We start from the raw sequence: 11227 nt of genomic DNA, 5'->3' as shown, positions 1-11227 counted from the left end.
CAAAAATAATTGTAATAATTTTGAAAAACTATGTTCTTCACTTCTTCTTTTGGAAGGACGACAAAAATTGCCATTTATAACCAAACGTTTTTTGATCTCATAATTTACAGCTAAATATACAGAAAAAAAGAAATAAATTATGCGAAGTAGCCTTTAAATCTTCTCGAGAGTGACGACAAAATTTTATGAGCAGTATAGTAATTGTATAAGCACTATCTAAAAATTTATTTAAAAATCTGAAATTTTGGGAAAATTACTTTGTTTTGATGTACTAACAATTTCCGTTGGAGCTCCGACAAAAAAGTATCATTTTTTTGCATCACCCTAATATTTATATATACCTTGCCTCGGATTTTCTTCTCTCTGGAATATCAAACATGCTCAAAGCGGTTTCTATTTTTCATTCGAACCAGACTGATTTACTATGTTCATAAATATTCATTAAATATGGCGGATAGGTCTATAATTTCATTGGGAAAGGAGGAGTCCCAGAAAAAACAACATTTACCGATAAAATTGTTGAATTAATGGGACCATTTTTTTTCGTGCATCATTCCCGAAGATACGTGTATATTTTCGCAGGAAGCTTCGAGCACCACGAAAAGAATTTGCTCGGAAATGACATCATCGCGTTTTGCAGTGTTCATCTAAAATTAGAATCCTGCATTTGGAATATTTGTCCAATAAATTTCGACAAATGTATCGCTAATAGCACGCACATTTTTTTTCACTTTGCACAGTTCAATGAACATATACCGCGATCCTCCATATGTATTTTTACCGTCTTACGTGCGCGAGGATTAATTCGCCACACGTCCGCGTATCAGCAAAACTTTGAAAAATCATATTTATCCTTATTACCTATTCATAGTAACAATGCACGGAGAGACTTTTATACGAATATTTCGGATGAATTTGCTACAAAAATTTGCTATGTTTTATAGCAGCGCTCTTCTATATATCGCCATTTCTATTACATTTCACCAAAGTGCATAGTAATTTTGATGCCGAAAGCCGTTTTCTCAAATTTTACTATGTACGACAGGCAAAATTTAGGTCTATGCGACATTCTTACATCGAACGATGTATCCGAATGTCACTCCGTGTCTTTGACGAAATGTTAAAAATTGGTGAATGGACTGGACAAATTGCTTGAAATTTTACCATGTGCCACTGGTTAATTTTCATGCTTATATACTCGCAACGCCTCAAATAATTGGTGGGCGCATGAGTTTTGCTATGTTATTGAGGAAAATACGAAACTATGCAATTTTTCGTATGAGAAACGATTGCTATGGTATCTCCTAAATTTTCATCAAATCATTTCATTATTCACTATGTTTTTGATCAAAATTCGCTCGGTATTGATTTTTGATATAGTACAGCGCGTTATTTACTATTAACTGTGGTAATGGTTCCCCAAACTTTTGCATTATTTGACACACTCTGTAGCGATTATTTATTATTGCAATATCGATGTGGTCCGACGTTACTCTCTATAAAAGCATAGTAATTTTTGCTACAAAAGTCTCTCCGTGTAGTAATTCAATTACATATTTACTTGATGAAAATAGGAATTACAGATTTACGACGCGTGTAGCGGAGCGGGTGAAGGGGGTAAATATGAGGGGTTCCTACTATAAAGTGGATCCTCGGTGGACGTTCCACGCTAGTCGGATACCGCGACACGCTCCAGAGCACTTCGCGCGCGTTTTTCGTTATAGTCAACGACGCGGTATTCAACTTTGTGCTTAACCCGAGTCGAGGTCGCTAGATTTTTCAGGGATTTTAGCGAAAATAATAAAAAATCCGAGTCCACCGGTTCGGGAGATCGGGGGAGTCGACATCAGGGAATTCGACGGATTGCCTGATGCCGATCGACCAATAGATCGATCGTTCGATATTCCATCGCGAAAATTTAGTAAGAATAATCGCAGGTCGATTCGAATCGAGCCGAGTTCCGTTCAATCGGTAATGCAACGTGCGAGTCAATGAAAATGTAATTGACCCGCTTTCCGCGGGGGTCGAATTAGATGAAAAAGTGGGTGGATCTGTGACGTGTGCTGGGTTTGCGAGGCTAATATTTATTGCACCGTTATCGTCCATTGAGAGTTTCTCGACCCAGATGGCTTGGTACAAAGCCAAGCTTAATAAGATCGAAGGTTATCCCATCTTTGAAATGCGATGCTGGAAGGATCGTTTATAGACACAAATTTTCTCGGCTCTGTTACATTCTCTCCACCGGCATACGTGTCGAAGATAGTTTATTATATATGCGTTGTACAAACTAATAACGATAACGATCGTGATACCGCAGCAGATGTTCCATTTTCAGTTTTGACATGTGTCTGTGTGTGTTTCAGCCACGAGGAAATTATGCGAGTACAAAATAATCGTGCTGAGTAAATATTCCAAATTTTTCACTTATTCACGGAGAGAGAAAAATAGTAAGAGTTACTATGTCGCCATAGTGTTAGGGTTTTACATCGTCCATTTTGGAGGTTTTCACCAAAAACCTTGTAATTTTCGTGTCGTTTCCAAATGAAAATTTCTCAATTGCTTATTTTACAGTTGAGCATAGCGAAATTCCAAGAGCTCGAATACGAGTATCGCCGATCCGCCGAAGTGTTTGAAAATTTACTACAGCACGTCGTAGCGGAATTTCATTCGCGCTTGAATATTTACACGGAGATAAAAAAATTGTAAAATCTTGGAGGTTTTTACCAAAAACATTGTAATTTCTAAGTAAATTCCGAACAAACATTTTTAAATTGCGTATTTTGCAGTGACAAAGGTTTAAACTGTGCTATTTTTTCGTACGTAGTTCACCGAGGAAACGTTGTAAAATTTATGTTGACTCGCGGTGATGAACTTTCAAGTAGAATTATTAATGCCATTATGCTGCGGTTAGTACTGTTTTTACAATCAAAATTTACAGTTGAACATAGTAAAATTTGAGGAGCTCGAACACAAGCATCGATGATCCGCCAAAATGTTTAGAAATTTACTGTCGTACATAGCAGAATTTCATTCGCGCTTGTACGATAATATATCGTTACACATGTGTGCCGATACATTTGTTTTGGTATGACACATCAATGACAAAAAATTAATCAAAATTACATAGTAATTTTGATCAATTAATTATTATGTAATATTTTTTAATAGAGTTCATAAATATTACGATATTTATGAACTCCTATGGCATACCATAGTAGTTTTTGCTGGGATTTTTTCTTCGTATTCAACAGTGTTTTTTTTTTTCTAATCGCAGCTATATAATCTTGGAGTAATAAAAGGTAAAAAAATCTCGACGACTGTTATGGAACACTCATTTCGGGGAATAATGAATTTGGGGGAATTCCATGAAAATTCCTGTTGGCGTTTGCGCACGTTTTTCTCGCATTCAAACAATGATCACTTTCGTTACGTTTGAACATCGTTTTTTCTCATTTCCGCACCAGCGATTACTCCCCACTGTCGTATCTCTTTCTCTTGAGTACACGAGAAATCTAGATTAAAATCATACACGCTCGATTACAAACTTCAAAAAATGCTCGCAAGATAAACCGGACTGCTGATGCTATAGACGAGACAAAACGACGGAGTGAAACTTTCGAGTCGTGCGTCGTCCCCGATCGAAGTATTCACGTCGAATAAAAGTATTATTGGAAAAATGAGATCAAGCAGGCAGAATAATGGTCGGTTTAAGTTGTTTTATGATCGATAATGAATGACTTTGGAGAGATGAAATTTCGCAGAGGCGCCAGCGACCGGATCGGTGGATTTATACGTATTTATATTGGCAATTTCTTTCGATCGCGCGCGCCTTTTCCGCTTCTCCTTCTCTCGCCGCTATTATAGCATACGAACATAGAGGAGCAAACAGATACGAGGGAAAAACGAGCACTCTAGTAGATTCGACGGCAACGGACAGACGCGTCGCGCGATTCTCTCTCTCTCTCTCTCTCTTCCTCGCTGCGCTTCTCCTTCGCTCTTTTACGCGAATCAATCTAAGGTCATTTTTTATTGGGGGAAAACACACGTGTCACGCAGAATCTCATGTCCGAAGGGAAATTTCATCGCGTCCCGCGATAGCTTCGACAATCAAAGTTCCGTCGGAGAAAAGAAAATTTGGAGTTTTTTAAAACTGTTTCGCTGTGGCAAGAATAAAAGTTCCCTTTGATTTAATTTCTCGGGACGGATTCGGTAATTTTTCGTATCTGCACTTTCTCAAATCGATATGAAGCGATAGCAAATCGGGCGTCGATTATTGCGAAAATATCGGATTCGAAGACGCACGCGTGGGAAGGCATTCGACCCGCGATCGAGATAAGATTTTTCGTCTGAAAAGTGGCGAAAACATAGAATGTAGCCAATGTCGTAACGCTCAATATGCACGAATCGGTAGTGACATTATCATGGGAATTTTGTTCATCAGCACGCAAGACCCGAAAAGAGACTCGCAGGTGAGCGCTTCGCGTCGTGCCTCCTTTTTCTCTTTCTCGCTTCTGCGCGGGCTCGATCTCGCAATACGAAAAGTCTCTCGTTTTATAATTTAGCGCGACAGACGCACGCACCCCGGAGCTGAGGATCACGCACGAATGATCGAAATACGCAAGTGTTCCGAAAGATACGCCGCTTCAAAAAAATCAACGCGACGATATTATGTGGCGAAAAATTAACTGAGTTATCGTCGCTCGAGTGAAAGTGTTTTTTATTCCTTCCCTCTTTGCGTTCGAATGCCGCGACGAAAATATCGTCATTTACGTCAGAATGGAGCGACTAGTGATTCTCACGACGTTGTTTTTTATTTTCACGGTAAGATATTAACGTTTGTTTGTCATTGATGCATCATTTGGACTGATTATTCGTGGGGGCAGTCGGTGAATTTCATGCTCGTCGATGTTTCTCGCTGGCAGCAGGATGCTCGCCGTTGGCTCGCGAGCATTTTGTTATACTCGAATATTCAAAAACCACCCACGATCGATTGGGAACTTTTGAAAGCCTCGCACAGAAAATCTCGTTCCGTCGTTGAAGCAACAAACTCTCGACCCTCGATTTCAGCCTCGCTCGCCAAGTTTTTCGTATCGTAAAAAATAATAATTTTCCAAAATTTCAAACATCAGCAGCGACGACGAGCAGGAATGCGATACTGGGACTCGGTGTTGAATACATAAACTTCGGTGGCCGAAAATGCTACATACAATCTGTCAAAACAGACTCTTCGTCTTTGCGAGCTTTTATGAAAGATCCCTCATAAATTGGACGCCGCATGAGAACGAGTTTTCGTTCCTGCCTCGTCTCCGTACGTGTCTTCGAGCTCTGTAAATTGGAGGAAGATTAGATAGAAAACGGGCACATCGCACTTTGACTGCAATTATTTTCGAACTCGAAAAAATGCTTATTTGAAATTCCCAATTTTATTTTCTCCCCCGGTATACATTAAAACGTCGTAAATGCGGTTAATTTTAGTTTGAAAATAATAAAATGGTCCATCTTATCGAAAGAAACTAAAAATAAATCTCAATAAATTAGAGTGTGAACAGGGATCGCGTTGATCCCCGGATACAGGTCCGAGCCACCCTCGCTCCCATTTTTTAATTCTCCAATAACTCACATATTATTATGTTGAGATCCCGTTAGAATTCGTGACCGGTGGATTATCGCGCGCGCGCGCGCGTGTTTGTTCTACGAGCGAATGCGTTGTCCTCTAACAAAGCGAGAGATGGAATCTTTCACCGTTGTATTTTCCATGAATTTCCGCCATAATAATTTTCCCGATCGCCAGATTTACAGCGATCTCGCGAAACCGAGCACGGGCATTTGTTTCCATTTCTTCCGCCGCGGTCTCCTCGCAAAACTTTCTGCCCCGCGGAGCAGTGTCTCTCGCGATCTCGTTTTTTATTTCTTCGTTTTTCTTTTCGGCGTGATCGTGGCATAAATTACATTGTCTCCTGGGGCGTTTGATTATTCTCTTGGCAATACGATAAACAAATCGGCCGCGGTGTACTCATATTCGAATTCGCATGTTTTATAAACTCATTTATCGATAAATATTTCGTACTACATCTGTCTCCACCTTTCACCGATTCGAGCTAATTTATCGCTCGGTCTCTCTCCGCGTAAATCAACGAATACAGAAATTACTCCGTGAACAATGAATTTCGTTGTTTTTCCTATTTTCCAGTGCTCGTTCATTCGTGCTTTTTACCATCTTTTTTTTTTTATTTCAGTCGAATGCCATCGAAAAACGATCTCTGCATTGTAAAAAAATCAAATTTCTCGCATAATTAAGGAGCGATCACCATTTTTTGCCACTTTCCTCGTGATTTCTAGATCCCGGTCAACGTCCAGGCTCATCTCGTCGATGGAATATTCATGGAGCCGACGCTCGAGCCTGGTTATCATCTCGTCGCAACGATCCCAGTCGGTGCTTCCAATTTAAATGTCTCTCAGCTCAGACATACCAACAACTATTTAGGTGAATTGAGACACAAATCACTCGGGGATTAAAAGTTAGTACGTTCGTTCGGACATCAGCGCGCTCGCAGGGGGCTACTGTGCAGTATAAAAAGAGGAAAATCTTCATCATTCTCACCCAAGATCCATAAATTCTGCCGTTATTTTAGAATTATAAACTTGTTCGGACTGCGCTTGCAAACTCGTTTTTCCCTTAATTCCTCCATAAGTCTCCATCGTCATCGATGAATTTTTGGGCAGAATAAGAACCGTCCTATTTATGGCTCTACTCAAAAACAACGCTGCTCCAAATACAACCCTACTCTTAAATTCTCAAAATCAATCCCGTCCAATATGTCTCTTATTTCGTCATTAATAATAATCTGTATTATCCGCCTAGACACGTTGAAGAGTAGAGACGTTATTCATGCACCAAATAAAAATCTTTAGAGTGGAAATGTTATCGAGTAGAGTTGTAAGAGTCGAATTATGTTGCAGCAGGTCAACGATTCTACTCTCAGTAAATTGTTATCGAATTGTTATCGAGTAGAGCTGCGACGAGTGTAGTTATAAATAGCTGCTAGTTAACAACTCCATCGGTAGCCAATTCTCGATAACGACTCCGCTCCTTAATAACTGCGGATCTACGTAGAGAACGTCTACCCTCCTTAACATTTCTATTCCGGTGTGATATTCGATCCCCGATATATCTGAATTCATGACGATTTCAGAAAATATCTCGTCATGTTTAGGATATCGAGGATCATGGCACGAATTCAGGAGTAAAGATTTAAGGAGGGTGGCTACCGACGATACAATGTTGCCATGCTAAACCATGTTAAATACATAAAAAATTTCGAAATGATAAGAATTTAATAAAATTTGGTGAACATATTCTTTAGGGCCAAATTTGACAATACAAATTTTTTAAGATTTTTCTTCTGTACAGTTATCGAGTAATTGATCACTAAAGTTCAAGTGTATAAGCATAGCGTTTCCATATATATAGGTACACATTCCGGGCATAAGCAGTCTGCTTTAATGCGTAATTACTCGATAACTAAGCAGAAGAAAATTTTGAAAAAAATGGTGTCTTCGCACTTGACTTTGAAGAACATTATCACCAAATTTGATCAATTTCTTATCATTTTGACGAGTGTAGCCACCCTCCTTAAGGAGCAAACTTGTTTGGAAGTAGAGGCGTAAAGAGGATGGTTTTTATTCTGTAAATGTTTGGACCAATCGTACTTTCTCTCTTTTAACATTAATCAAGATTAAGTTGTTTCTTATTCCACTGCAGCCGTACGACTTCGAGATGGTAAATTCTTGCTGAACGGAAATTACAGCATAAATTGGTCGGGCTTTTACAAAGCTGCGGGTACGAACTTCGTCTACCATCGTCAAACGTCCCAACAGTTGGAAAGCTTCACGGCAATCGGACCGCTGCTGGAACCGATCGACGTTATGGCTAGTAGTGAACCAAAACAAAAGTTTTATTCTCTCATGTTTTTGTCTGATTGGTCAATGAGTCGGAAACGGTCATTACGCTCGAGTAATATTTTTCAATCAGGCACCGAAACACTCTCGCGTTTTCTCGAATCAAACAAAATACAATTGTTTTTCTCTCCAATCGCCAAACAGCTCTTGTATCAAGAACCAAACTCTGGAATCGTGTACAAATATACATCGCCGAGCGGAAACAAGGACCGTAATGGACGAGGCCATGGGAAAAATTATTTGCGTATGATCGGCGACGAAGCTTCCGTCTCGTCTCCTAAACGTTATAGAAAACGAAAATTCACGTGGAGATCCAACGGATTTACGAGCTGCAGCAAAACCTGCGGGGGAGGTGAGTGCGATCACTTTTCATTTTCCTTCCTCAAGAGAATCCTTTTCAATCGGATTTTATAGAAAATTGTTTAAAAAAACGATGAGAATCAGTATCGTTATCGGATGACCAGATGCACTATGAATTTTTCATAGCATCGTATACGAAACGGGTGAGCGGAAACAGTGATTCGTTCATTTTTCACTTGACAGGTGTTCAAACGAGAATTTATATTTGCATACGTGAGCACAGTCAAAGTCACGTGCCAACGAAACGATGCCATGGTTTGGAAAAACCAGCCGATATACAATCGAGATGCAACGTTGGTCCATGTCCGCCAAAGTAATTTTATTCGATAGATTTATCAATGCGTTGATTTTATGAGAATCTTGTCATCGTCGAATAATAATCGCAATGGATGAGCTCACTTAACCTGCTTGACAATGGATTATCCGAATGGTTAAATAATCAATGAAAATATTGAAAATTTTACAAAGATGGCGACTCGGAGCATGGTCGAAATGTTCGGTCAGCTGTGGCTCTGGCGTTCGCGTTCGCGAATACGAGTGCGTTCAAGAAGTCAACAACTTGTTGACCGTCAGAGTCGCCGATGGCGCTTGCATGGAGTCGAAATCATCGTCGGACAATGAAACTTGTTCGATGCCCTCGTGCGAGCATGACTCGAGATTCATCGTTGACTCGTCCAGAAACACAAGCGTCACATCGCGTTGGAACGTCGGCGAATGGTCCTCGGTAATTTAAATTGTTGACGCATTCAAAGATCACTGTTACGACGATTTTTTTAAAGCCTCGAGCCTGCGCAGAAAAATTCTTTCAATTGACAAAAATTCATCAAATTTTCGTGTACTTTACAAGTTTTTTTTCGGTACTCAAGACAGTTCTGCGACTTTTCGATTGCTCGGCTCCCAAAAATCGTCTTTGAGGATCACTTATTGTTGATTATGAGAAAAAAAATGATTCCAGTGCTCGACGTCCTGCGGAATCGGCAGAAAAACCCGCACAGTTTCCTGTGCGAAACACGATCGTTATTGCGGGTCGTTGACGAAGCCGAGCGAACAGGAATTCTGCGATTCGGGTACTTGTCCGAGCGACGATGGGCAGACGAACACGATACTCGAGCTCGGGAAGCCACGTTGGCTGCACACCGAATGGTCACAGCAGGTATAAAAGCTCGCTTTATTCTTCGCTTTCAATGATCTCATATTCGATTTTTCAACGATACTTTTACGAGGGGACAATTACACAATGAGAATCTCGATTGCCTTCGAAGTGTTCAGCGGAATGTGGCACGGGTTTACAAACGCGCAAAGTTATCTGTGTCAGCCAAGAGAGCAGCGACTACACGACGAGCTCGAAAAACCACGAGGTAATCGACGATAAAAAGTGCGAGAAAAATACACGTCCAGAATCTTCCAGAGCGTGCTCGAGCAACAAAACTTGCAGTGGTCAATGGTTCACCGGACCCTGGACTCGGGTATTTCTTTAAAAATTTTTTCCCATACGAAGAACTTGATCTTTTTCGCTACGACAAACTTCAAGTTCCAGAGTCCGCGTCAATATTTTATTCTTTTCTCAAATTTTATGGTTTTGTAACGACTCGCGTCGCGCTTCAGAATTTATTGCACCGAACGTTGGTCAATCGGATCTAACGTGACACTAATAAAATGAATAATCCAGTGCTCAGCGAGTTGCGATGTTGGCGAGCAAACGAGAGAAGCCATTTGCGTCACGAGCATCCAAGGCTCGTTGAGAATGGTCCTCGAAATGAACTGTCCGCCGACGAAGCCTGAGACGAGAAAACCCTGCAACGGGCCACCGTGCCAAGCGACCTGGTACACGTCCGACTGGACCGAGGTATTATAGGATTTTCGAATACTTGAAAAGAAATAACACTTCAAAGTACACGGACTGCGAAGAGTCTGATGAGTGTAACTTTGTTTTCTTCCAAAGTGCTCGCGCTCCTGCGGAACTGGCACCCAAAGTCGTCAAGTCAAATGCCTCGATTCGGATACTCGAGGAGTCGATGAATTTCGTATACGATGCAACGAGACGGAGCGACCCGAATCCAGAAAAATATGCAACGATTACCCTTGTCGAGGCTCAATCGAATTGAGGGACGATGAACTATCGACGAGATCGCAGTACGTTCAAAACGATCCGGAAGCCACGAATGGTGAACGAATTTACGATCCTTCACAAAAATCCACTAAAACCCCTGTTTCGGGCGACTCATTTTTATCTTTTTTTCTTCTTCTAGGTATTTCCGGAAACGACAATTGCACTGACAGCATGTCGAATTGCGGCTTGGTCACCCAAGCCAGACTCTGCATTTACCCGTTTTATCGGAAGATCTGTTGCTCCTCGTGTTCCAAATCGAGACGAGATGAAATCGAATGAAAACATCATTGGTCAAAAAATCGAATTTTTCTCAGCTACACACACACACACACACACACACACACACACAAGTATTAAAATTTTGATTTTTATTCGAACAAAAGGTGAAATTTCGTGGATAGTTTGCATGCCAATTCACACGCCTTGAGTAGATTATTTACATTTCCACTGCCAATTTGGAGACGATTTTGAAACGCTGTTTCTCGTATTATCGATTCGATTTTCGTCAAATCAATGAACGAGTTTGTAAATATGTAGAAAAACTTATTTAATTCTCGTAAAAAATGTAATAATTATGACAACAAGTATTATACGAATATCGATCTGCGTAATTTTAGGGTCGAAATAATTTTGTCTCAAAATTTTCAACAGCAAAGTAATAAAAAATGTAAATCGAGCGAATTGAGTTTTTCTCGAAATTTCATACCAATTATTCAACACTTTGACGTCGATAGAGAAAATCTACGTGCTACTGAGCGCAGGGGAGAAATGAAAAATTGCTTTACAAGAAGAAAACAC

The 11227-nt window shown here is 40.4% G+C and overlaps 1 protein-coding gene across 2 annotated transcripts; it reads left to right on the top strand.

Moving 5' to 3' along the window:
• Positions 1–1682: 1682 nt before the first annotated feature.
• Positions 1683–11106, top strand: LOC122413511 (thrombospondin type-1 domain-containing protein 4-like). Of its 2 annotated transcripts, XM_043423918.1 has the most exons (13): positions 1683–1971; positions 4442–4469; positions 4563–4821; positions 6340–6484; positions 7763–7929; positions 8104–8311; positions 8503–8632; positions 8788–9043; positions 9275–9472; positions 9582–9785; positions 9989–10165; positions 10262–10484; positions 10569–11106. In XM_043423918.1, the coding sequence occupies exons 3-13, from the start codon at positions 4777–4779 to the stop codon at positions 10706–10708; spliced, it is 1893 nt and encodes a 630-aa protein (XP_043279853.1). In that variant the 5' UTR covers positions 1683–1971; positions 4442–4469; positions 4563–4776; the 3' UTR covers positions 10709–11106. The 2 variants fall into 2 exon arrangements, with proteins under 2 accessions (XP_043279853.1, XP_043279852.1); XM_043423917.1 differs by lacking the exon at positions 1683–1971 and having other exon boundaries at positions 3349–4469.
• The last annotated feature ends 121 nt before the right edge of the window (positions 11107–11227 follow it).

The sequence above is a fragment of the Venturia canescens genome, chromosome 7, assembly GCF_019457755.1.
Source record: "Venturia canescens isolate UGA chromosome 7, ASM1945775v1, whole genome shotgun sequence".
Classification (NCBI taxonomy): Eukaryota; Metazoa; Arthropoda; class Insecta; order Hymenoptera; family Ichneumonidae; genus Venturia; species Venturia canescens.
Note: the sequence above shows the minus strand (reverse complement) of the source record. Positions and strands in the feature narration are given on the sequence as shown.

Bases quoted from the DNA above. Each gene is read 5' to 3' on its own strand.
- LOC122413511 (XM_043423918.1), top strand. From the start codon at position 4,777: ATGGAGCGACTAGTGATTCTCACGACGTTGTTTTTTATTTTCACG. The intron at 8,312-8,502 runs GTGAGTGCGATC...TTCACTTGACAG, and splicing joins CAGCAAAACCTGCGGGGGAG to GTGTTCAAACGAGAATTTAT. The intron at 10,166-10,261 runs GTATTATAGGAT...TTTCTTCCAAAG, and splicing joins ACACGTCCGACTGGACCGAG to TGCTCGCGCTCCTGCGGAAC.